This window comes from Hyaena hyaena, unplaced genomic scaffold (genome assembly GCF_003009895.1).
Source record: "Hyaena hyaena isolate Hyena2069 unplaced genomic scaffold, ASM300989v1 scaffold_550, whole genome shotgun sequence".
Classification (NCBI taxonomy): Eukaryota; Metazoa; Chordata; class Mammalia; order Carnivora; family Hyaenidae; genus Hyaena; species Hyaena hyaena.
Window position 1 is genome coordinate 855,710 of NW_024081182.1, and position 26,257 is coordinate 881,966.

The window sequence follows — 26,257 nt, forward strand, 5'->3', positions numbered from 1 at the left end:
TACCGATTCCCTAGTGTCTCGGCGGGAAGTTTTGACCGGTAGGTTTCACACGGAGCAGAGACTCTGTATTTTTAACTCCTTGGGCTGCCTCATTTTCATTTAGGAAACTGCACCAAAGCTAGAAAAACTGAAATCTTCAAACTAGTGCTTTAAAGGCAGAGGTGGTGAGGGACTTCAATTTATGACCTTATTATGACTTGAATGGTGGATCGAAGAAATTCTGCCTCCTATTCCCTTGTGAAAAATGGATGTTCCGTGACACCAGCTTGGGAGAGCACGCCACACGCAGATGTTGGGAAGCGCCAGCTGTGTTTACTTTGAAATCTTCTGTTTGAATTGTGTCTTCCCACCTCACCACTGGGCGCAACTCCTCTCTGAGGGGCTCTGGGTGGGAACTGGGGAGAGGTCACACCCGTAGCAACCAAGGCCTGTGTATCCTAAACGGTCTCTAGGATTCAGAATTGTTTGCTTTTGCCAAGCTCTGAACTCCCGTGGGGCTGAGGTTTAAGCTGGAGCTTTCCTAAAGGGCGTGAGACAAACGCCAAGTGAGGCATCAGGAAATCGAGTTCTACGAACATCCACATGCCACGTTTGGTGTCAACACTGTCGTTCTAACACCTTACATCCCTCACCCTTCTGCCCTCCCGCCCCCCATAATATTTGGGCTGTTAAATAAGAGGATGTTTCACACATTAGACCCCATGTGTATTTTTAGGCTCTAATGCTGAGGAGAAAACGTGGCGAATTTAACAATTTAGAAATTGAGTGACCACGCCAAGCTGAAAACCCATGTCCACCCACCTTTTGATAGGTGACACACTATTTCCATTCTCTGCACATCAGAAATGCGTATTAAAAGGATTCTTTCCAAATAAGTATCTTTTTTTTTTTTTAATGTTTACTATTTATTTTGAGAAAGAGATACAGTGTGAGCAGGGGAGGGGCAGAGAGAGAGGGAGACACAGAATCTGAAGCAGGTTCCAGGCTCTGAGCTGTCAGCACAGAGTCCAGTGTGGGGCTTGAACTCCTGAACTGTGAGATCATGATCTGAGTCGAATCAAGCACTTAACCGACTGAGCCACCCAGGGACCCCAAACATCTTTTGTTTTTAAGCGACATATTTGTATCTGAGGGTCAAGGGTTGGAGTGATGGACTACGGCAAGGTTATTTAGTTGTTTGTGTGGACTTGTGAATTTGTAATGATTTCTGGGCATTAAATTTAGTTCTTCAAAGAAGAAATAGTTGTTTGGTTTTTTTTTTAAGAGAGAGAGTGGGGGAAGGACATAGAGGTAGAGAGAGAAAGAAAATCCTAAACAGACTCTGCATTGCCAGCGCTGAGTCCAGTGCAAGGCCCAAACCCACAAACTGGGAGATCATGACCTGAGCCAAAGTCGGACACTTACCAACTGAAGCACCCAGGTGCCCAAAGAAGAAATAGATGTTTTTGATCATAAAAGATGACTTAATCTGGGGAGTTGAGGGCCACCTTGCATGGCTGCAGTCTTCCATTAAAAGCTCTGTGTGTGTCGATGTCCCTCCAGTGTGAGTGATATAGCACAGGGATTGAGCAACTCCCTGCAAAGCCAAATGTCCCCAGTGTTGAATATCACAGTTACAGAGAAACGTGCACTTTGAAGCTTGTCATCTCTGCTTCTAGAGGGAAGTTTGGTAGTGAGGATAAATAGATGTTACCGGGATGAAGGTATAGCACGGAGAACGTAGTCAGTGGTACTGTTTTACGGTGACACGTGGTGGCTACACTTGCAGTGAGCACAGCCCAATATCTTTATATATTGTACACTTGAAACTAGTATATGTTGTGTGTCAACTATACTTCAATTAAAAAACAACAGATGATAGTTTAAGAAGGCTTGGAGATGTACTTACATCTCATAGAAACATTTCATAGGAACATTTCATAGAAAAGACTGTTTGAGAATCAAGACTGTCATCAAATAAACCAGAGGAAGCCATGCTGAAAAGCATTTGGAACAAAGATGGGGTGCTATGTGAGGACACTGTTGGGAGTGGTGTCCTTAACTTCCCTTGGTGACTTTGATGCTGACTGTAGTTCAGGGGATAAGCAAAGACCCTTCTGGATAAGATTTCTCAGTCCTGTGGCTTTTGTGGAGGGAAGTGATGGTGTCTTTCCGTAAGAGGCTTTGTAGTGAGCAGTGTCTGGGCCCCCTTGGTCAGAAGGACAGTGATTTTGTTTATCGTTACATCTCCAGGGTCTAGCATGGGGCCTGGCACATGGTAAGCACCTGCACTTGTTTATAGAAATTAATTTTCCAGGCCTGGAGCGTTCCAACCACGTCAGATATGACAGAGTGACTTTCCTTTTCTCTCTCTCTCTTTTTTTTTTTTAGTGTTCAAAGCTGCTTTCGGACACAAGTGTTATTCAGTTCTACCCAAGCAAATTTGTCCTTATCACCGACATACTTGACACATTTGGTAAGTGCCAGTCCTGTTCATCTTAGATCTAGGAAAGACTGTTTTGTCGGAAGGCTGGGTGGTAGCAGTGCTTGAATTTCTGTTGACGATTAAGTAGTTGGGTAGAACGTGAGGGAGGCCAAACCACTCTTCCCTTCTGCTCATTAACAACGGTGCTGGAAAGAATCTTAAATTTCATGTTTTATAAACTTCTCATCTGCTGGAGGAGCCAGTGAGTGAAGCCAGGAGGAGCTGGGGAGCACCCTTCCTGCCTGAACCAGCTCCCATCCCTTCCCATATCACGGCGTCTGGACTGCCTTCGTCAGAACTGGGCTTGGCTTCTCTGCCCGGCACCCCCAGTGGGTTTCTTTCCTGGGGAACGGCAGCACTCTGTGCCCTGTTGCCCAAGCTGGAGATGCGAGACTCTCTTCCCCTGTGCCCTGTGTCAAATCCATCACCAGGTGCTTCAGCATCCTGAATCCCTTTTAGTTTGTCTATTTTTATCTGTCTTCGCTAAGAAGACCTTAGTTCAAGCCACAGCGCTCTCCTGCCCAGATGACTACTGAGGCTCTTGTGAGCTTTCCTGTAGCATCACGGCTGCCCCTCATCCCATGCTCCCACCTCAGACAGAATGATCTAGACTGAGGAGAAGAACCTGAAGCCCCTCTGGAGAAGCAGGGACCTTTGTGCTCCTTGGTGGTTCTCAGTGGCCGGGACACGAAACCATGCAGCTCTCGAGGCTGTATGTGATGTTCAGCAGCGAGGTACCCGTGAAAACTAGCGGATGGAATCACCCTCTGAGACCTGAACACCTAGTGGATCAGAACAGAGACGTTTGCTATCTTACCAAGGAGGGAGCCGTGGACTCCCAACCAGCAAGTCTCATCTGTTACCCATAGGAAGGTCTAATGTGTCAGAAGACAAAATGGCCAGCAAAACCCCCCTGTTTTCTTCACAGGAGCCTGGGAGCTGAGTGTATCAGCTAGAACAAATGATAGAAAATCTGACTCCTGTTAGTCTTGGGAAGAAGGGGTATTTATTGTCTTAGGCTGCCAAGTCCAGGGGTAGTTTCTGGATTCAGGAACTCAAACAACGTGTTGGCATTTTCTAGTACTTTCCCTGGGGTTCACCTCATTCTCACTCTGCAAGGTGTTCTTAGTTGTGTCAGTTCTTTTGCTAGTAGTCCCAGAACGAGGAAAGAGCTGCTTCCAGTCATTCAACAAAATGTCCCAGAATTCCATCTCCCTGGCCTGTTTGGATCACGGGTCCATTTCAGAGTCGTTCATGGTCTCTGGGGGATGAGTATGCAGATGATCCAGGTCATCCAAAAGCAGAAAGGTGATGCTATTCCCAGAAGAAAGCAGGGTGGGAACTAACGGACTACAAGAAGTGATGGCCTGGTGGGGCAGTGACGGGTCAGGGTCAGGTGGCCCAAGAGCTCTGCTGAGGACAAAGGATGTGTCAGCGATAAGAGATAAAAATCCTCACCTTTGTGGGCTTATGTTCCTGTAGAAGGGGGTTTGCAAAACATTAAACTCAATTATGTGTTAGCTGATGATCAGCCCTCTGGAGAGAAAAAACAAAATAGAGCAGGGTGAGGGGAGTGGAGGGAAGGTGGGTGAGGGGTGATGGAGACTGCAGTTTTAAGTAGGGTGGTCACAGGAGGCCCCGCTGAGGAGTTGCTATTTGAGCAAGTACTTGAGGGAGAGGAAAGATGGGCTACATGCCCTCTGGGTGAGAAAGGGATACAGCCATATTAGGCCTAGGGACAGCTTGTGCTAAGGCCCTGGGGTGGGAGTATGACTGACAGGCTTGGAGAACGGAGAAGCCAGGTGGTGGCATGGGAGCTGAATGGGCCAGAGATCATGGGTGGGCCTTGTAGGTCATTGGAAGAACTTGGGCTTTGACCCTGAAGACATGAGGAACCACTGGGGGTTGTTAAGCAGAGAAACAACATGATGTGATTTATTTGTTTGTTTTTTATGGTTTGTATATTTTTAAGAGAGAATGGGGGAAGGGCAGAGGGAGAGGGAGACAGAAGATCTGAAGCTGTGCTCACAACACAGAGCCTGACGCGAGGCTCAAACTCATGAGCCATGAGATCATGACCTGAGTCGAAGTCGGATACTTAACTGACTGAGTCACCCAGGTGCCCTGTGATGGGATTTGTTCTAATGGCTGTTGAGACTAGACTGTAGGGCGGAGGTGGGGCCGGGAGCCTGGTTAGGAGGCCATTGCGGCACTTGAGGTGTGAGGCCCAGGAGGCGTGGAGACGGCGAGAATGAATGGATTTTCAGAATGGTTGGGGGAGTTAGGCTCTCAGAAGAGATGCCAAGTCATACTGCCTTTGGGCCTTGACTTGTCCTCATACACAGCCTGCCTTCAGGAGCGGGGCGTCAGTCAGGGAGAGAGTCGGTGGTTGTGTCTGGCTCTCATGGTGAGTTAACACGCGGGCCTTCTGGTTTCCCTCGCCTGCCTCTTGCAAGTTACTTATGCATGGGTCAGCATCCGAGCGATACTCGCTCGGGGACACCAGCAGACCGCTGTCTAACCTGCAAGCCCAGCTGGATCCGACATTAACCTTGTGGGAATTCTGCACAGCCACTTTGCCAGCCTCCGCCGGCAGCGCCCGGTCTCCTGCCTTGGCAAGCCCCAGATACAGGGCAGATGTCTGTGCTCCTTGCCGCATCCCAGAAATTAGCTGGGCTGAGAGTTGATAATAGCAGTGATCAGCCTCAACAAGTAATGTCCTTGGGCCTGACTCCATGCTGGGTGCTTTAGAGATCATAAATCATGTCCTTTTCATCACAGCGTGTGAGGCGGGGTCTGTAGTTCACCCCATTTCACAGATGAGGGGCGTGAGGCACAGCTTGCCTACGGTCGCAAGGGGAGTGAGCAGCCGAGCCGGGACTGTGAGTTCTCTCTGCGCTCAGAGACCTGTTTTATTTCTCTTGAACTTGGCTCACAGGGGATATTTTACTCTCTGTGAAAATTACAAATGTGTATACGTTTGACCCAGCAACCTCACCTCTGCGACTCCATCCCATTTGTGATAGCAAAGCCCGGGCAACAACCCAGGCGGCCATCAGTAGGGGACCAGTTAAATAAATGACGGTCCATCTGTATGCTGGAGCATAGGAAGCCCGTAAGAAGGAGGGAGGGCGTGCTCCATTTTCCGCTGCGGAGGGATCTCCAGGGTATATGTGTCATCACGAGAAAAAGTCAAGATGCAGGAAAGAGTGTGTTCTGTGTTGTGTAAGAAAGGAGACCGTAGAAACCTCGCTCACATTCACTTGTGTTTGCCTGGAGAAATGTTAGAAGGATGTCCAAGAAACTGATGAAGGTGGGAGTCTCACAGGGTGGCCTGGGCAGTGAGGCTGGACAGAGATGGGCCAGAGAGCACCTTCCCTCAGTACCTTGCACAGCCTTATTTACATTTTGAATCCGGGGAAAGCTTTTCCCTTTTAAAAGCAAGCATTCAAACGAGGTACCGGCTTTCAACACCATTCTCCCTCCTCCACTTCCAAACCGTGTTCCCAATGGGGCCCTTGTCAGGATCTGTTAGGAATGATACTCCTCAGGCCTGGGAGGCAGTCTGTGTCCGCAGGTGCTGAAGGAGACTCTGTTGTGCCGTGGGCACAACATCAGGGGCAGTTTTCACCTTCTGCGAAAGGGGCGGGAGATCAGAGTGCTGAGACCCACTGACGAGCATCGTCCTAACACTGCTCCGTGGGGAGGTGCTCGGTGAGTGACACAGCCGGCAGAAGGCTGGAGCATCTTGCTGGGCAGGGATATTCGACACGGCCCTAAGCATCTGCGGCGAGGAGGCACATGCTGCACTTTGGGTGGGATTTCACTGGCAGCGCCAAGCACAGAGTTGGGCTCTGAAATCTATCTGCCCATGTCTCATGCCTGCGTCTCCTCTTCCAGAGTCATGTGCACCTGAGCCTTGTTTTTTCCATCTGTAAAATGGGCATATAATAGACCCTGTCTGTGTGTGTGGGGGGGTTTGAGGAAGAGAATTAAGAGAAGGCATAGGAGGCACATAATGTTTTTCCCCTTCTAAGAGCTTGCCTGCCAGGACCAGCATAGACAACTTTGAACGGTACTCGGTATAGAGTAAATGCTCAGAAAATGTTAGTGGCTCTCACTGTCCTAGTGTTACTGATTGAGAAGATCGTGAGTCAAGAAAGGAAATCAATCTAGGCTTGGGTATTATTTCTTAAGACTGGCGTCAGCTAACCTCACAAAAGACAAAAATATTCACGAAACTCTCTTGGCCAAAAATGATTTAGTAGTTAGAGGCCCCTTAGCGTACGAATGTGAAATATAAAAATTGTTTGTGGTTTCAGAGGCATGGCAAGCTTTTTGTGGAGAGAGTGATGGTGTTTTGTGCTCATAAAAGGCAGGAAAAAGGCAGGTGGCTTTGAGTATAGGGGTTTGTTCCCTGAGGCTTCCTGGGAGCTTCTCAGTTGTACTGATGATGTAGAGGGGTGGTTTTCCTCCTTGGTTACACACCTGGGGAGTTTCACAAACACCCACAGTGTTCAAGGTCCACCCCAGACCTTTTTTTTTTTTAAGGTTTGTTTATCTTTAAGAGAGACCCAGAGCATGAATGGGGGAGGGGCAGAGAGAGAGAGGAGACACCGAATCCGAAGCAGACTCCAGGCTCTGAGCTGTCAGCACAGAGCCTGACACAGGCTTTGAACCCACAGACTGTGAGATCATGACCTGAGCCGAAGTCAGACACTTATTAACTGACTGAGCCACCCAGGCGCCCCAACAGACCATTTTTATCAGAACCTCTGAGGACAGACACACACCAGTCCATTTTTAGACATGTCAGGTGGTTTGAGAGTTTAGCCAAGGCTGGAGACCACTGGTTTAGAGGGACGAGGGAGGCTTGTCCCTGCTTTCAGAGATTCCCATACCCAAGGCGAGTCTTAGCTCAGAGACTCACATGCTTGCCTACATCCATGGTTCTCACACTTGAGTGTGTATAAGAATTCCCTAGCAAGGTTATCCAAAATTCACAATCCTAGTCTTATTCCCTGCAATACTATATTTCACTAGCTCTGAAGTGGGCCTCAGGAATGTGCGTTTTCAACAAGTGTTTATGTGACGGTAATGTAAGTAGTCCACACCGTGAGACCAACCTAGAGGGCTTCTCTTCGTTTGGGCGGCTTCCTGACCTTCATCCTAGTCTGTGGAATTTCTTGGTGAAGTCACCGGATTTCATGTTCTTAGAACTTCCTCTGTTTCTGTGTATGGGCAGGATGTGTGGTTCTTTGGTGCCCTGAATGATGGGGTTATGGGGAAGGGGGTAAAAAAACAAACACACGGAGTCAGGGGAAATACGTTGGACATTAAAGGTGATTTGGGAGTCACCAGGAAATGAATAGAAGTGTGATTTTTATTCCTTGGATGTGTATAGCATTTTCTAAAATACACAAATAAATGAAGCTTTTAGTGCTAGACTAGGGGGTGGCTTGTAGACCAAGTCTACCCTGCCCACTTGTTTTTGTTATTATTGGAACACAGCCACATCCGTTTGCACATTGTCTATGATCCCTTTTGAGTGACAACAGCAGATTTGAATAGTCACAGCAGACCTGTGACCCACGTCACCTGAAATATGTTCATTTATGCCTCTAACAAAAACGGAGCCTCAACGGTATGCCAGGCACTGATCTAAGTCCTGGGGATGTTTCCGTGAACAAAACAGACACAGATTTCTATCCTCGTAGCACTTGCTAGTTGAATGTCAGATTTCAATGCTGCCGGGCACCAGGCAGATCACATAAATGAGTGAAGCAGGCAGTTGCTGAGAGGCACAGAGTGGTGGATAGTATGTACTGGGTAGTATGTACACCATTTGAAGGGCCAGCTGCTAATCTGTTTTCACTCATCTTTATCCTATAGGGATGTGGGCCGTTTCTGGTAGATCGTTTGTGAAGAAGCAGAAAATCAGGTTTTTCCTGTAAATGAAAGTTTTTACCTGTTGGCCACTAGTTAAAAAAAGTGTTAAATCACTTTGTGTGTTTTGAGCCAAACAGAACAGATCCCTGGCTGCCCATTTGCAGCCTCTGCCTTAGAAATAAAACCTGGACTGTTCTCTGTTGAGTGAATGGAGGTGCCTAAGGTCCCTTTGGCCCTGCGTTTCCATCTCTGAGGGAAGAAGGATTACTTTCCTGCATCTCCGAAAGTACAAAGTTCCCTCATTTTATTAAAAACAAAAAGAAACATGGTTTATCATTTGTCCCACTAGGTGGCAGCATAGTATCACGAATGGAAGTGCTCTGGGTGGTGCCATCTCTGTCCCTAATTAACGGACGTTTATTTAGTGTTTGCTCCCGCAGAGTGTGATGCTGACCCCAAATGTCCTTCCTTCTCTCCCCAGGAAAGCTCGTGTACGAGCGCATCTTCTCCATGTGTGTGGATAACCGCAGTGTCTTACCAGGTAATGTCGTAGCTCCTCTGCCTGTCTCATTCTGCCAGGGAGTTGTGATTAGAAGGCTTATATCAAGCCAGGATTTTTTGGACTCTGTATAAGATTTCTTTTGTTAGTGTGTTAAAAGTAAAAGAAACACGTCTACAGATTTCTGACCATCTCAGTTTTCTAAAAACACTAGAAGATTTTCTAATGACGCAGCTAAGAATTTTGGGAAGTAATTTGAAAGTATGAGACTGAAAAGGTATTACATCTAGATTCAGCTAAATTTTTTTTTAATGCTTATCTATTTTGAGAGAGAGAGAAAGAGTGTGCTAGCTCATGCATGTGGGGTAGGGGCAGAGAGAGAGGGGAGAGAGAATCCCAAGCAGGCTCTGTGTTATCAGTGCAGAGTCTGAAGCAGGGCTTGATCCCATGAACTGTGAGATCATGACCTGAGCTGAAATCAAGAGTCGGGCACTAACTGACTGAGCCACTCAGCTGAACGTGTACAGCAACTTAAATTCCTTTGTTGCTTGGCATTTTTTCCTACATAACTTTTCCCGAAAGCAAATTGCAGAAACCAACTTTATATATATTAAAGAACAATGTCAAATAAATCAATAATTACAGATACTTTGGATCTGCAATCAGTGCTTAAGTGACGTTTGCATTAAGTTTATTGCCGATCCATTTAAAATTCTCAGGAGGTTATAATGGGACAACTTGGGTATGAACCTCTCTTGTCACATAAATGATGTCTGGCAACATGGAGCTCTCAGCAGCTCCTCTTCCCCCTCATCCCTCCTTTCAAGCTTCTAGAGCTGCTATAAGGAAAGGTTCTCATCCGTACAGGTTCCAACAACCACTTGCTCCCACTCTGCCTGCTCTCGGCCAGGCGATGGCAGTAGTGACAGGAACCCATGACTGACCTGTTCACTTACTCTTTCTTTCATCTGTCTGTGTATCTGTTATTTTTTTTTTTTAATATTTTTATTTATTTCTAGGAAAGAGAGAGAGAGACAGCGCGAGCAGGGGAGGGTCAGAGAGAGAGGGAGTCACAGACTCTGAAACAGGCTCCAGGCTCTGAGCTGGCAGTCAGCACAGAGCCTGACGCGGGGCTCGAACCCACGAACCGCGAGACCATGAACTGAGCGAAAGTCATACGCTCAACCGACTAAGCCACCCAGGCGCCCCGTATCTGTTATTTTAAAACGGTTTAATACAGTTATTTGTCAGAAAGAACAGACCATCAGGGTCCTAAGAGTCCTCTGGTGTCAGATGATGGAACCCACAGGGAAGAGCGAGGGATTGTACGGGGCCCTGCTGCCTGCTGGTGGGAGCCTTGCTCTTACACTGGAGCTGCGCTGTCCCATGTGGTGGCCTCTGGTCATACGGGGCCCTCGAGACCTGGCCAGTCCAAACTGAGGCATGCTGTGTGTTAAGTATTAAAATATACTTGGGGACGTCTGAGTGGCTCAGACTTGGTTAAGCTACTGACTCTGGATTTTGGCTCAGGTCATGATATCACAGTTTGTGAGATCAGGCCCTGCATTGGGCTCTGTGCTGACAGCTCCGAGCCTGCTTGGGATTCTCTCTCTGCCTCTCTTTCCCTGAGAATAAATAAATAAACATTAAAAAAAAAAATACACTAGGGTCACCTGGGTGGCTCATTCATTTAAGCGTCCGACTTCAGCTAAAGTCACGATCTCATGGTTCATGGGTTCGAGCCTCACGTCGGGCTCTATGCTGGCAGCTCAGAGCCTGGAGCCTGCTTTGGATTCTGTGTCTCCTCTCTCTCTCTGTCCAGCCCCTGCTTGCACTTACTCTCTCTCTCTCAAAAATGAACTTTAAAAATTTATTTTACAAAGATTTTATTAAAAAAAATTTTTTTTAACATTTTATTTTTAAGAGACAGAGCATGAGCAGGGGAGGCTGGAAATCAGGAACTGCGAGATCATGACCTGAGCCGAAGTGGGACACTTAACCGACAGAGCCCTCCAGGCGCTCCTTAAGATTTTATTTTTGAGTAATCTCTGTACCCATCGTGGGGCTCAGACTCACGACCGTGAGATGAAGAGTCGCATGCTCTATTGACTGAGCCAGCCCAGCGCCCCTACAGCAGTATTTTAAAAAATGCTTTTTGGTAGGGATGCTGGGGTGGCTCAGTCCATTAAGCGTCCCACTTTGGCTCAGGTCATGATCCCATGGTTTGTGAATTCCAGTCCCACATTGGGCTCTCCGCCCTCAGCACGGAGCCTACTTTGGGTCCTTTGTCTCCTTCTCTCTTTGCCCCTCCTCCACTCATGCTCTCTCTCAAAAATAAACATTAAAAAAAATAAAATGCTTTTCAGTACACACTCTACTACTTTCTATGGTATACCTAACCCCTTAAGAACATAGATATTACTTATCTAATCCCTAGAGGTGTTTGAGTTTGCATCTACTGCAATATTTTTCCTTCTTCCCAATTTTCACTAAGTATACAAACAATATTTTAGAGCCAGTTCATGAGAAATTATTAACAACTTCCTCCCTCCCTAAACTGTAAAAGTTCCAGATAAAAGGCTATTGTCATATTCCTCTCCAGTCCTTGTCTAAATTTATTAATTATGACTTAGGTCACTAAAATTCTTCTTTCCCCAATACCTAGGGTTTTTGTTGTTGTTGTTGTTGTTTTACCTTTAGCAATGCAAATCAGGCTTTGACTTTCTTGCAAATAATTTCTTCGTTTTTTTTTTTTCCTTTCAGTTAGAATTTTCATCTGCATGTAGTTTTCTATGGTTCCAAGAACCTGAAAAGGAGAAGGGCAAATTTCTCTCAAAAATGTCAGTGATCTTGGGGATGTCTCTTAACAATAATTATGCAGAAAGCTTTTGAAATCTGTGTGGAATTCTGCCTAAAGAGATTATGTGCAGAGAGAAATCTGGTGGCATGTGTACTCATTCTTTCCATTTGAATCAAGTTCTGACTGGTGAATTTCACTTTTGAGCCCTTCACCTTCGGGAATTTTAACTAAGGCGTACCTCTTAGGAGTTGAGAAGGATGCCAGTGTCCTTTGGGGTCACAGAACGTGCGTACTACTATATATGTTTAGTATCTAACATATATACTAAATGTTCCCCCAACATTTCTTAATCCAGTACATGTGTAGAGAGACCATCTACTCTAAGTGATAAAGGAGTTTTATTTCCATCGTGGGAGGAATAACTTGGGTTTATCGCGTTGTGGTGCTCGTCAGCTGTGGGCATTCCCATCTTCGGTTTTCCCTCAGGCTGATGTAGCTGCCTCTGGATAAGCAGAGTCCTTAACTGACCTGGCCGTGGAGGCTGGTACCAAGATGACATCCCTATAAACACTGTTATGTAAAGAGACCTCTTGCTGCTAGGGTAGAAGCTTGGCAAATTAAGGAGAACTAGAGTCCTCCCTCCTCGTGAAAAATCCATGGCAGTTGAGGGCTGAAGGAAGAAGCGCCATGAAAGAAAAATAAGTGGGACCTAGAAGGGAGAATCTCTGCTCTTTGTTAAATTGAAGTCTCTGAATTGATTTCCAAATTCTGAATTCATTCTCCATGTCGCAGCTCAAGTGCTCAAGTATAAATCATGTCCTGTTAGACCATTCCTCTGCTTAAACCTCCTTCATGGACTTTCCATTGCACCTAGAAAAACTGGGACTCCTTGGGCGCCTGGGTGGCTCAGTTGGCTAATCGTTTGACTCTTGATTTCGGCTCAGGTCATGATCTCACAGTTTTGTGAGTTTGAGCCCCATGTCGGGCTCTGTGCTGACAATGTGGAGCTAGCTTGGGATTCTCCCTCTGCCTCTCCTTCTCCCTCTCCCTCCCCTGCTCATACTGTCTTTGTCTCTCTCAAAATAAATAAACTTAAAAAAAATTAAAAACAAAACAAAACTCTGACTCCTCACCAAGGCTATAGCCCAGTGTGACCTGGCTTGTAATGCCTGCGTCTCCCCTTCCTGTTTGCCATGTTGGCTTGCTTTTCTCTTCTTTGCCCGTCCAGATACCGTATCTACCTTGGGGCCTTTGCGCTTGATGTTTGCTCTTCCTGGAATACATTTCACCCACATCTAAACACGGCTGGCTCCTTTTTATAGAATTCAGGGCTCAGCTCAAATGTTACCTTGGGCAGAGCCTTCTCTGACCACCCTAATGAGACTGTACCCCTAAGTCATTCCCTAGTCTAATACTTAGTTTTATATCTTTCACAGTACTGACGATTATCTGATACATTTGCTTGCTTGCTTCCCCCTCCCCCCAGTTAGGTTTTTCCTGCCTCTGCAATAGATGTTTCATGAGGACAGGGTCTGTCTTGTGTATTATCTCCTCAGAGGCTAGACTCCTACTTTGAGTTAGTTCTTATAATGTTTGTGTTGAGCAGGTGAAGTCTAGGTATGCAAGATATACTTTGCTACTGGATTGATTGATTTTAGTAAGTAAGTAACTAAGTAAACTCTACACTGAGTGTGGGGCTTGGACCCAAGGTCAAGAGTCACATGCTCTACTGACTGAGCCAGCCAGGTGCCCCACTTTGCTATAGGATTTTAAAGTCCTGCATGACATAGTTTTCTCTTAATTTGTGAGCTGAAGGAAAGCCTGAAGCCTTTGTACTGGCATTTGCAGATGATTGTATAGCTTGCAGACGATGTGGACACGTAGGACATCTTGCCTTTCTGTGCCCCTGGGGTCTCCAGTGTCCTGCCTTGGGCTTCACCAGAGAAAGCTCTTGCCAGGGCTGGTGAAGCTCTCTTCTGGATCTCTGTTCCCTCAACTGTAAAGGGATTTTTATTAGATGACTGCAGAGACTTATTTTTGTTTTGGGGTTTCAGGTCCCATGATTCAGTCAGTCATATGAAAGGAAATTAATCCCACCCCTCCTTTTTCCACAGAGCCTGATTGACAAATGAATTTAAGAATATCCCTTTATCTCTTCCTGTCTGGATCTCTTAGAACTTGAAAAGAAAAGTTACTTGAAGCGCACGGGTTCAGGGCAGGAAAGGAAAAATAGTAATTTCCCTTCCCTCTGGAAGTGGCACTGAGCAAATCGTTCTTGAATGAATGAAGCATTCCATGCTGTCCAAAAATAGATAAATACTGGACTTGCAATCCCAGAATATCTGCCGTTGTGAGATGTGACTGTTCTCTGCTAGCGAAGGACCTAGAGGTTTATCTTTTTGCTGATTCCACTGGAATTTTGATCACCCTAATTGTGTGTCACCCCGTTGCAGAAAAGCAGAATCAGGGACAGAATATGTTTGTGTGTACCACACATGAGGGCAACAAGCTGGATTCGTTTGCTGTGTTCTAAAGGGATTAACTTCTCCCTTTTTGATTGAATCTTTTTATTCATTTATTTTTAAAGTAAACCCTACGCCACACATGGGGATCGAGCTCTCCACCTCTGTCTCTCTTTTTTTTTTAAATAGTTTTTTGTCAAGTTGGTTTCCATATAACACCAGTGCTCATCCCCACAAGTGCCCTCCTCCATGCCCATCACCTCCCTTCCCCTCTCCGCCACCCCATCTGGCCTCAGTTTGTTCTCGGCATTCCAGAGTCTCTCGTGGTTTGCCTCCCTCCCTCTACCCCACTATTTTTCCCCTTTTTCTCCCCCATGGTCCTCCGTTAAGTTCCTCCTAAGCCTCCTATAATTCCAAACATATGGTATTTGTCCTTCTCTGCCTGACTTATTTCGCTCAGCATAACACCCTCAAGGTCCATCCATGTTGCTACATATGGCCAGATTTCATTCTTTCTCATTGCCATGTAGTATTCCATTGTATAGGTAAATCACATCTTCTTGATCCATTTGTCAGTTGATGGACACTTGGGCTCTTTCCATGGTTTGGCTATTGTTGAAAGTACTGCTGTGAACATTGGAGTACCTGCGCCCCTATGCATCAGCACTCCTGTATCCCTTGGGTAAATTCCTAGCAGTGCTATTGCTGGGTCATAGTGAGCTCCCACCTCTTAATCAAGAGTCACCCACTCTACTGACTGAGCAGCCAGGCGCCCCCTTTATGACTGAGTCTTAGAAGTTGAAGGCATATTCAGCAGTGGGGTAGGGATCAAATATGTGGAAATCATTTCAAAGAAATTCCTTTTTTTTTTTTTTTTAAGCTTATTTGTTTTGAGAAAGAAAGAGGAGAGGGGAGGTAAGGAGAGGGAGAGAATCCCAAGCAGGTTCTGCACTGTCAACCTTGAGATCATGAACTGAGCCAAAATCAAGAGTCAGATGCTTAACTGACTGAGTCACCCAGGTGCCCCGAGAAGAATTTCTGCCCCTAGAAAAAAACAGTGCCATACTGGTCTTCTCGGTGATGAATTTGTTGGGGGGTGGGAGTGGGGGTGTTTGATTGTCTTCCTTGTTCCCTAGTCTTCCATTCCTTACTAAGATGCTTGTCAAGACTAGGCTTGGGTGCCAGTTCCAGAAAACTGAAAATAACAATAACAAGGTCAGGGCTGGTGGGGCAGTCAGCCTGGTGCCAAGAATCCTGACTTCTGTCGCTCTCATGGTTCGAGGTGGTGATAGAGGTTCTAGCATCGCAGTGGCATTCCATCTAGCAGGACAGATGGAAAGAAGGAGTGGAGGTGTTCTCTTAAAGACATTTCCCAGAAGTTGCACTTCTCTTTCTATCCTGGGGCCAGAACTTGGTTGCGTGGCCATACTGTAGGGATGGCCATATGCCCAGCCGAAAAGGGACAGGCCTCTTACTGAAGAGGAACAAACAGATAATGGGGGAAACTGGCAGTTTTGCCACAAGATGACTCAAGTCTTGGAGTATTGAGCTGTCAGCCCAACTGGCAGGTTTCTCACTTGAGGGCTTGGATGTACCCTCAGGTCTGGCCCGGGTGACACGCAGAGCACAAACTTGGATCACATGTCATGTTACAGTTGCAGGCGTCTAAAGCATCTGGAATCACCAGCCATATCGTCATAGTTACTGGCGGGTATACCAAGACTCTCTGGCTTATGTTAGAGGCAGTGGCTAAGAATGTAGGCTGTGGAGCCAGACAGCTCGAGTCGGACTGCAGCTCTCAAATTTGCCTGCTGTACGCCCTCACCGTCTCTGGGCCTCGGTCTCCACATCTATCAAAGAGTAAAATGGAAGTACGTCCCATGGAAGGCTCTTGTGGGATGAGGTGACCTGATATCTGTAAAGCACTCTGAGCATCGTTTAGAAAGTCTCATGTGTAAGTTCTCACTGTCACTGATTGTGTATTAATAATAATAATTGGAAGGAAAGACCCAGGAGAACTGGGCAGGGCACCCTTTCTGCTCTATTGTAACATTCTCTCTCAGGACTCCTGGCAGCTGTAACCGATCCGAAGAAACAGCAGGGCTGATGGGTATTGTTTTTGTATTGCAGATCACTTCTCTCCAGAGAATGTCAATGACACGGCCAAAGAAACGTGCTTGAATTGGTTTTTCAAGATTGCTTCCATCAGGGAACTCATTCCGAGATTGTATCCTTTTTTTTTTTTTTTTTGGTCTGATGATTTTAAAGATAGGCTGAAAGAGTCACACCATTAATAGAAGCCATGTGATGGGACGCCCTGAAATTCCTGTGGAAAATTTGGTCTTGTTACAGTTACTAGCCTGAACATCCAGGGCCAGCCACATTGTTGAAGGCTTTGGACTCCTCTCTCCCCAAATAGTGTTCTGTTTTCGTACTTTGAATACGATGCCATGGTCCAGGCTTTTGTTTCCTGGAGGAACATTCCCACATTAATTCCCTCAGTTAAAGTGCTTCATCTTTATGTGTTTTCCCTGGTTACAAAAACTTGAACAGGATCAGGGTTTCCTGCACAAATGCCAGTTTTGAAGAACAGAGACTTCTCCTTATACATAGACGAATCTTGGTTATTTAAAGTTCATTCTTTCCCCATAAAGCCTTGATGGGAAATGCTCAAAACGCAGCTTAAATTTCAGCCTGCAGCTGTGAACCAGTATGTAACGTTTTCCAAAATTTATTTTAAATGAGTATGAAATCTTGAAACCCACCCACAAGCCGTTAGCTAACCTAGTTCTCTGGACAGTGAGAGCCACTGTGGCTCCCTGTTCTGAAGTCCTGCCTAGTTCTGTTTGTGAGTAGTCCAGCCTTTCCACCATAGGGAACAGGCCATCTGGAAAATGTCTTCCTTAACAGAACATTTTTGTAGTTATGTGGAAGCATCCATCCTGAAATGTAACAAGTTCCTCTCCAAAACGTAAGGCTCTTCTGAAATGTCTAGAATCACATTTCCAAGAAATCTCATACACACAGACACACACACACACACACACACACACACACACACAAATGGCGATGTGATAGCAGCTATCATTCACTGAGTCCTTAGCATGTAATTAATTAGCATGTAGCAGACCTGGTGCTGAGCACCTTCTGTGCATTTTTCCATCTCATCTAAATGGAAACTTGAAGAGATAGAGCATCTTATTTATTTGTCCATGCTTTTTTAAATTGAGAGAGAGCGCGCGCATATGCATATGTGCAACGTGGGGGAGGGCCAGAGAGAAGGGGACAGGATCCCAAGCGGGCTCTGTGCGGACAGCAGCAGGGGCCCAATGTGGGGCTGGAACTCGTGAACATTAGTCCGTGACCTGAGGTGAAGTTGGATGTTCAACTGACTGAGCCACCCAGGTGCCCCAAAGAGAGCATTTTAATTGCTGTTTTATGGAGGAGAAGACTCCAGCCAAGAGAAGTTGGTTGAGTGCTTTGTGGCAGAATCCTCACTCTGTGTGGTGTTGGCAAGCTATTCAGCATCTCTGACTCTGTCTCTGTGAACAAGGCCATATGAAGAGGTCTGTGAGGGTTGTTAAGAGCATGGTCAGCCCACAGCGGGCCCACGCTCCGTACTTGCTGGTGCTACTGAAGACGGTGATGCAGCTGATGTCAGAAACAGAAGCATTTGCCCCTGAGCCACATGCTGCTCTGGGTTACCTCGGGCATTGTGTCATGCAGATAATAAACTCCCTGAAGCCAGGGGCCAAGTGTCGGTGCTCCGTAGGGATGTAGTTTAATTGGGTTTGGAATATGTACCGAAGGTGTTGATCTGGATCTGAGAGCACCTGGGCATAGTTTTTAGGGATAACCTCAGTGCTAAAGAAATGGTTATTTTGCCTCACCTTTGGGGGAGGATAATGCCTGAGGCATAGGGAGGTCCTGAGTTACAGGAGAAATAAATAAATCACAATTCACGTTGACGGGGAACACTGATGGCAGGCTGAGGTGCCAGGAGCTGGGTGCAGGACGGAGTGGGGCATGGACCAGGAAGTCAGTGCCAGAGGAGTAATGGCTGTGGCGAGAGTGTCGAGAAGATCAAGGAGTAACCAGCAGATGAAAAATAACTGGGGGACAAAAACCGTTAAATTAATAAAATACATGTGACCTCAAGCAGGCAAAAAAGTAAAGGTTAGACTCCAGCACTGAGCACATGGTGAAGACCTTAGCAGTGAATGCACTGTGTCAAGAGAGAGACTATTATTGTCACATTGCCTTGGGAAATGCAAGGTTGGGCCTTGGTTTGTCTCTGAAATTGGATTGTTCTCCCCCCCCACCTCCCCATGTATAGGAAGCATATGTACCTTTATTTTAAAAGATAGAGTGTTCTCACAAGCGGTATGATGCTGCCCTCTTTCTGTTTCCAACAGGGGGATTTCAGAATGTCTGCCCCGACTGACGTGTATGATTCGAGGGATCGGAGACCCGCTGGTGTCTGTGTACGCGAGGGCCTATCTGTGCCGGGTAGGCCGCGCCGGCGCCCTGCGCGCTCACACGTGGGGCCGCTTCCTGTCTCCTTCCCCGACACCTCACAGGCCACCACAGGGAGGACTTCGTTAGCTGCTAATTTTAGAACACGGCTCTTCCACAGAAAGCAGAGCTATAGGATTTCTCTCAAAAATTAATTTTAAAGTAGATCCACTTAATAACTCTACCTAGGGGACGTTTAAGGTTATCTTCTTAGAAGTGAACTGGTTTTCAGAATTAATTGTTTCTCCTGTTCTTGCTGGGAAGGAGGCTCCCAAGGCCTTTTGGCTGATAGGTTGCTTTTTATTTAACTGAAGCCTGCTTTCCCGTGTCTTGGATTGGATTGTTTCATTAGTTTCCTACATTAAAGAGTCGGTGCAGGGTGAGAATTGGCGGGCTGCCTGGGAGGGCGCGGTGCTGACCAGCGTCAGCAGCCACTGAAGGCTCCAGGCTCCAGGCCTCTTGCAGCTGCCCTGATGCGGGTCCCAATTGTAAATCACTAAACTTTTTTCTCTCTTAAATTAAAAAAAAAAATTTTTTTAACGTTCGTTTATTTTTGAGAGAGACAGAACACAAGCAGGGGAGGGGCAGAGAGAGGGAGACACAGAATCTGAAGCAGTCTCCAGGCTCTGAGCTCTCAGCACAGAACCTGACACAGGGCTCAAACTCACAAACCAGGAGATCATGACCTGAGCCGAAGTCGGACGCTTTACCGAATGAGCCACCCAGGCTTGCCAGCCTTTTTCTCTCTTAAAGCACCAAGAAGCTTCTACTTGAAACTTTTTCTTTTATGAAAAATGCACCCCATGGAGCGTTTACAGTTATTTCTCTTAAGCTCCTTGGGAGGCTTTGCTGCTGTCAGCTTGCCCCGGGAGTCCTTGTTAGTCTCATCAGCATTATTTGCCTTGAAGGAGGGCTTATTGCCTCTGTTGTTTAGGGTCCTGATGAACCGCAGACTTCCTCGAGGACAAAGCTACAAGGCCTCGCCCAGATCTTGCCAGTGATGATATTTTTAAATCAGAAGGTCAAAAATCGGTACTCTTTGACTGACTTCCTTTACACAATGTCTAGCAAATGACAGAAGCCCAGTGGTCTCCACTGTCAGAAAGAAATCAGACAGTCAATGCCCTCAGTGAATAGCAAATGTCCTTATGAAGGACACTTTTTATAGGTCTGCTCCCTAATGCCAAGAAGGAAAGAGAACGCTTTTCATTTAAGGACAACGTACTCCCCATTGGTAACAGGCCAAAGTGTTTATCTATTGCCATCTGCTTGAAACTTGGGTTGGGGTTTTTCATACAGGAGTGTCAGGTATGTTTCCTAGAGCTTCCGCTTTGGAATATATTGAGGCTTGGATACTCCTGAGTCAGGGTTTGTTGAGCGCCTGTCGTGTGCAGAGCACAGTTGGGTCCTGTGGAGAGATGCCAGGATGTCGTCATTTGCATATCTGCACTCCACTGCCTTTCCCCTTTTGAACACAGCACATTATTTAGACTAACCTTGACATCTGTTGAATAACAGAGTAATACAGATCTATTACTCTGTGCGTATTAATGAAGATGACTCTGGTCATTAAAGAGAAATCAAAAAGGTGGAACTACCCATTCTTTGCAAACCCGTTCAGTTTAAAGCTCAAAGTTTAAAGTTGGAAAGTTAGGGAAGAGAGAATGTTTCTGGCATTTAAAATGGCAGGTGTGGGGCCCCTGGATGGCCCAGTTGGTAAAGTGTCTGACTTTGGCTCAGGTCATGATCTCATGGTTCATGAGTTGGAGCCCCGCATCGGGCCCTGTGCTGACAGCTCAGCGCCTAGAGCCTGCTTCGGATTCTGTGTCTCCCTCTCTCTGCTCCTCCCCTGCTCACATTCTGCCTCTCTCTCAAAAATATATAAACATTAAAAGAGGAATAAAAGTAAAATGGCAGATGCAACTTTAAGACTTGGTGACAATGAAGAGAGACTGCAGACCCAACCCCAGAAGACTGGTGATGAAATAAAGTTTATCTGTGGAAACAATTTTCGTGAACCCTGTGCATCACTTGCTGAGGTTGGGTAGTCACTAAGTCTTCTGACATAAAAGAGACCGCCCATGCATCAGTAAGGACTCTTGGAGTTGCAGGCAGCAAAAACCCAGTTCCTACTATTTTAAGCACAAAGGAGGGTTTGTTGGCTCCTGTGTCCAAAGAATCTCAGGGCAGTGCAGGCTTGGCTAGGTCCAGGGCCTTCAGAGTATTGTCAAGAGCTGTCCTCTCCTTTGTCACTTCTCCCAGTTACACCCCAGTGGAAAGAGAATGCCTTTTCCTCAGAAGTGCTGGCCAGAGTCTCATGGCTGACTCTTAGTGGACTATCTTGGGTCACTTGTCCCTCAGTAGACCAATCACAGTGGCCATGGGATGAGATCTGCCATTTGAGTAAGCCAGGGTGGTGTGCCTACCCTTAGAACTCAGGGTGGGATGGGTCCAGCTTCTCAGCAAACCTCCTGGTCTGAGGGGGAATTTTGCTTCCCCAAAGATAAATCCAGTTTGCTGATGCCAGAAATAGGAAATGCACGCCAGGCAGGCGGAAACAGCAGGTGGAAATCATGAGCCACCACTCTTGCTACTCTGAGTAGGAATCTTTTAGACCCAAGCAGATTTCCAAGCTGCTCATTTGTCTTCATGGAAAGAAGGAAAACACAGAAAAGCAGTGAGTGGGTAGGGTGTGGGCGGAGCTCAAAGCTGTTTATTAAAGGAAAGTGTGATTAACTCCTCTGCTAAGTCAAGGCCCCTTCAGCTCAATGCCGTTGCTTGTTCACTAGGCCTTCCTTTGCTGTTGCCTAACAGATAATTATTGCCTTTTCTACGATATGATTAAGTGGAAGGGAAGACAGGAGAACACAGTAGAGCTGGATCTGATGTTTGTTGTTAGTTTTTTTGTTTTTTTTGTTTTTAATCTACTGCTTGTCCTTGAAAACCTCAACAGCTACGAAGCTGCCCTTGGAAATTAGCACCCCATGGATCTCACATGATTCTTCTCAAAGGACCTTTCGTGGTCTCTAAAAAACATCATTATTGTTCATCTTCATGACCTTGAGTAGGGGGGATGAGTGGCAGAAATCTGTCCCTGTTTGAAGAATCTGGGTCCCAGAAAAGCACCTTCTACAAAGTTCTTTTTGTGCTTAAGTAGCAATTTCGAATTGAGGTGTATCTGAGGAGCTCAGTTGAAGAAACACTACGAAGCTTTTGTTTTGAACACATGACCTCCCCTCCATAGCTCACACCTTCACTTTTCCATCCAACCCCAGGGCTCTGGCTGCCTTTTTCATGACTAGCAAATTTTTTCTGCTGGAATGTTCCGCTCTGTTTTTTAAACAATCAATGCAGGAGCCAATGGGTTGTAGCATTGTTATGCTTCATGCTGGTCTTAAATTTCTTAAAATATGTTGAAAAAAGCTTGTCTGTTTCCATGACTTCCCAGCAAAGACTCAATCTGTAGATTTTTAACAATGCAACAGTGAAGTCCCAGCTGACTCTCTTACATACCAGTCTTTTTCCTTCATCTAGTAGGCACGGCCACATGTGTGTTTATTTATTTATTTATTTATTTTTTTTTGAGAGAAAGAATATTGTATACACAGTCCTGAGGGTACTTTCTTCCTTTGCGCTGTATTGATTTGTTCTCTTGGTCATCTGTTCAGAAATACATTCATTACCTCTGGGAAATTACAAAGATGATTACTGCAAATGTTGCTGCTTTTTCATTAAAAATAGCTTCTGTGGTTTTTCTTATAAAAGCATCTAGGCTTATTGAATAAGAACACAGATAAGCAAAAAGAAGAAAAATTAACTTTCTGGACTTCGTCTACATTTATTCCTGTGTCTATTTGTAATTTACGCAAATGGCATCCCACTGTGTGTATTATTTGCAACCTGTTTGTTCAGAGTCAAGGTAGTTTCTGTCGCTTGGCTGCAGGTGGGGATGGAGGTGGCTCCACATCTGAAAGAAAGCCTGAATAAGAACTTCTTTGACTTCCTCCTCACATTCAAACAGGTAAGAGAGCACTCTCAGAACGGCTAATTGATATAACAGTTACATGATCACGAATTCACAAAACCCAGTTGGATTTCCGAGATTGCCTTGAAGCTCTTCAAATGTGTAAACCCCAGAAAATTGTACTGGCATCTGTTACAGACAATTAAAATGTGTTGATTGTACTGAACAAGCAGGGAGATTTAATATGCATGTATTAACAGGAAATGTCTCTAGTTGATCAGCCTCTCTTCCTCACATCTGCTGGCTCCATTTTTATCAGGTTACTTCTTTGCGCAGCGCTCACTCCCCAAACAGCTCAGCTTGGCGACATGGGAAACTTTTCTGTGTGTTTTTTCTTGGTTAAAAAAAAAAAAAAAACACACACAAAACTGAGAAACCAGGCTGTTTCTCTTGGGGCCATCCAAATGCTTAGAAGCATGCACAGTGTGAGTTGCACGCTCTTCGTGGATTATCATTCCCCTTGTTTTCTCACTGTTGATTTGGTCTCCTGTAGATCCATGGGGATACGGTCCAGAACCAGCTGGTGGTCCAGGGAGTGGAGCTCCCCTCCTACCTGCCCTTGTACTCACCTGCCATGGATTGGATCTTCCAGTGCATCTCCTACCACGCCCCTGAGGTAACTGCCAGGTGCCTTCGGTGTGAAGGTCACACAGAAGGAGTGCTGGGGCTCCCCTCTCTTCCATATTATGTTGTCACGACCTCTACACCATGGTGCTTGGTGCCGTAACAGGGCCCGTTCATAAATCTATGGCAACGCCAGTGCTAGCCCGCCATCCCACAGGGTACGGCTCACCGTGGTGGCTGGTTCTGTGCTCAGCACTTTTCCTTGCTTGTCTCGTCTAACAGCTCTGGGAGGGAGGCTCAGAGAGGCCAGATACCTCTGCAAGATCACATGGCTCAGGTCGCGGTGACTGGACACCAACCCGAGGAATCTGGCTGTGGGGTCAGTGGGTTTCATTGCTCCTTCACTAAACTTCATGCCCCCCTTTTGTGTTTATGATAATCTGAGAAGTTGGTACAGCAGGTAATCGTTGCACCCATTTTACAGAGGGAAAGTGAAACTCAGATAAGGTCTAACTGGAGTAGTGTTAGGAATTCAAGTGCAACCAGGATCATAGCAGAAGCATGCTTTTTCTTACCCGAGATTGAGATGTAGAACACCAGTCCTAGTTGGCCTAATAACTGTGGTAGAGGAAGCTACTTCAACAGATGGTTCAGTATTCAGTCTCTGGGGGGGAGGAAGAGGGGTCTTGCTGCCAAACAAGGATACATAGTGGAGAGCAAAATTCAAGTACACCTGCCTTTTCCTGGAAGCCGCAAATACCATGACAGCCCTAAAGAAAGAGATAAAAGCACATGACTTTGACTAAGCAATCCATCTTTTAAGAATATTGCGTAGCGCGGGCGCCTGGGTGGCACAGTTGGTTAAGTGTCCGACTTCGGGTCAGGTCATAATCTCACAGTTTGTGGGTTCAAGCCCCGCGTCAGGCTCTATGCTGACAGCTCAGAGCCTGGAGCCTGTTTCAGATACTAGGTCTCCCTCTCTCTCTGCCCATCCCCCATTCAAATTCTCTTTTTCTTTCTCAAAAATAAATAAAAACATTAAAAAAAAATATCACGTAGGGGCGCCTGGGTGGTGGCTTGGTCAGTTAAGCATCTGACTTTTGGTTTCGGCTGAGGTCATGATATCATGGTTTCATGGGTTCAAGTATGGAGTCCTGCTTGGGATTCTCTCTCTCCCTCTCTCTCTGCCCCTCCCCTGCTAGAGCACTCGCTCTCTCCCTTTCCCTCTCAAAATAAACGGTTTTTTAAAAATGGGCTTAAAGTTTCAATTAAGCAAGACGAGTAAGCTCTAGAGATCTGCTGTATAATACTGTGCCTGCAGTTAAAAGCACTGTATCACATACTTAAAAATGTGTATAAAGGGTAGATCTCATACAGTTCTTTTATAACAATAAAATTAAATTTAAGGGGTATCTGGGTAGCTTAGTTGGTTAAGCTTCCCATTCTTGATTTCATCTCAAGTCATCATTTCATGGTTTTGTGGGTTCAAGCCCCACATTAGGTTCCGTGCTGAGCATGGAACCTGCTTGGGATTCTCTCTTTCTCTCTCTCTCTCTCTCGCTACCCCGCCCCCACTATCACATAGAAATAATTGGACAAGTGTGTAAAGGCATAGGCACACACACGTATGTACGGATGTGTGGCTTGTTGCTGCCGCCACAGCATTGGAGGAAGCCATCCCAAGGGACTGGTTAGATTTTTGGGATCTGTGTGGGTTCGACGGAATGTTATGGGCCCATTTAAAACAATGGAGGACCATGAAGAAGATCTGTACATGATGATGTTAGGGTGTTCACAACCGGTGGGTCAGAAAAGGAGGTCACACACCTTGCTGTGTGTATTCTAAGTGGTAGCTTGGCCTGGTGTTCACGTGTGGGCCCTGGAGTCCAGGTGCCTGGGTCCCACTCTCCGCTCCATTGCTCCTAGCTGTCAGGACAGAGGAACAGCCAAGTCACTTGTCCCTAACCACTCTGAGCCTTTTTCCTTCATTTGTGAAACTGGGGAGCGTTAATTCCTGTTTTGGGGTTTTTTTGCACAGATCGAATAGGACGATCCATTTGCGTTGCTTGGCGAAGCCCCCCACGCATAGTACCAGAGCGTTTGTTGTGTTTTCAGGACCACGGATGTGATTTTTGTATCTGCGCGGACATGATTTTTGTATTTGCGCGAGAGAACTGGGGAGGGGGGATATCAAAATAGCACTGGGAGGTCAGATTTTGTATCATCTTAACTTCCTTTTCTTGGCCTGTCTGTATTTTCTAACTTTTCAGCCAAATGAAATGTATCACTTACATCTTAAATTCCCGAATCCTAAAGCATGAGGAGAAAAATAGGGGCATCTTATATTACAGGTGGCTTTTTTACCATTAAGTTGATTTTAAATCAATACGAATGGAAGATGGTTTGAAAATTGGTGGGTCGCTCTCTGTGATCTTCCGGAGTCCGTCTCAGCGGCCACCCGGTGGCTCAGGCCCCTGGGAGGGAGGCACCACAAGCCTGACTAGAAAGAGAGCCACCTCCACCTGTTCGTTGAATGACTGAAATCTGTAAGCCGGGTTGATGCGTTTGAAAATCTGAAAATGGGAACACTTTTTTTCCCCTCCTTGTTTTAACGAGAGGACTAATCGGATTAAAACAAAAGGTACATGTCATAAGGAAGTCTTCCTTTTATTTTAAGCACCAGTAATCTCAGAGGATGGCAGAAACTGGGAACACAGCTTTCCCTGGGAGTAAAACTCTAGGAAATCATTATTGTGCCAGAAGAAGTGATTAAAAAAATTAGGTCACCTGAATAATAATAAACTGATTCTTGGGGCACTTAAATATGGAACTTGCAGCGTCTCATTAAAAAAAGGTTAATCGGTTTCAAAATGCAGAAGAATCAATGTCACTGTGGAAGGTAGTGTTGAAAATGGGTGTGTCTCATGCTTTAAAATTCTCTGAGTGGCTGGATGTGTCACTCAGGAAGTTAGACCATGCCTCCCCATCAGGGGACTGTCAATTTGGCTGATAACATACGGGGCAGGCAGTAAGACGGGGA

The 26,257-nt window shown here is 46.0% G+C and overlaps 1 protein-coding gene across 4 annotated transcripts in view; it reads left to right on the forward strand.

The window, feature by feature from the left end:
- VPS35L (VPS35 endosomal protein sorting factor like) overlaps positions 1 to 26,257 on the forward strand; it is a 118,919-nt gene that overhangs the window by 25,801 nt on the left and 66,861 nt on the right. For all 4 annotated transcript variants that reach the window (XM_039255889.1, XM_039255891.1, XM_039255892.1 and 1 more), the window contains exons 8-14: positions 2,371 to 2,455; positions 8,835 to 8,894; positions 16,245 to 16,341; positions 17,038 to 17,085; positions 18,530 to 18,623; positions 22,573 to 22,650; positions 23,147 to 23,269. In XM_039255889.1, coding sequence (XP_039111820.1) covers positions 2,371 to 2,455; positions 8,835 to 8,894; positions 16,245 to 16,341; positions 17,038 to 17,085; positions 18,530 to 18,623; positions 22,573 to 22,650; positions 23,147 to 23,269 — 585 coding nt within the window. The remainder of the gene's footprint in view (positions 1 to 2,370; positions 2,456 to 8,834; positions 8,895 to 16,244; positions 16,342 to 17,037; positions 17,086 to 18,529; positions 18,624 to 22,572; positions 22,651 to 23,146; positions 23,270 to 26,257) is intronic.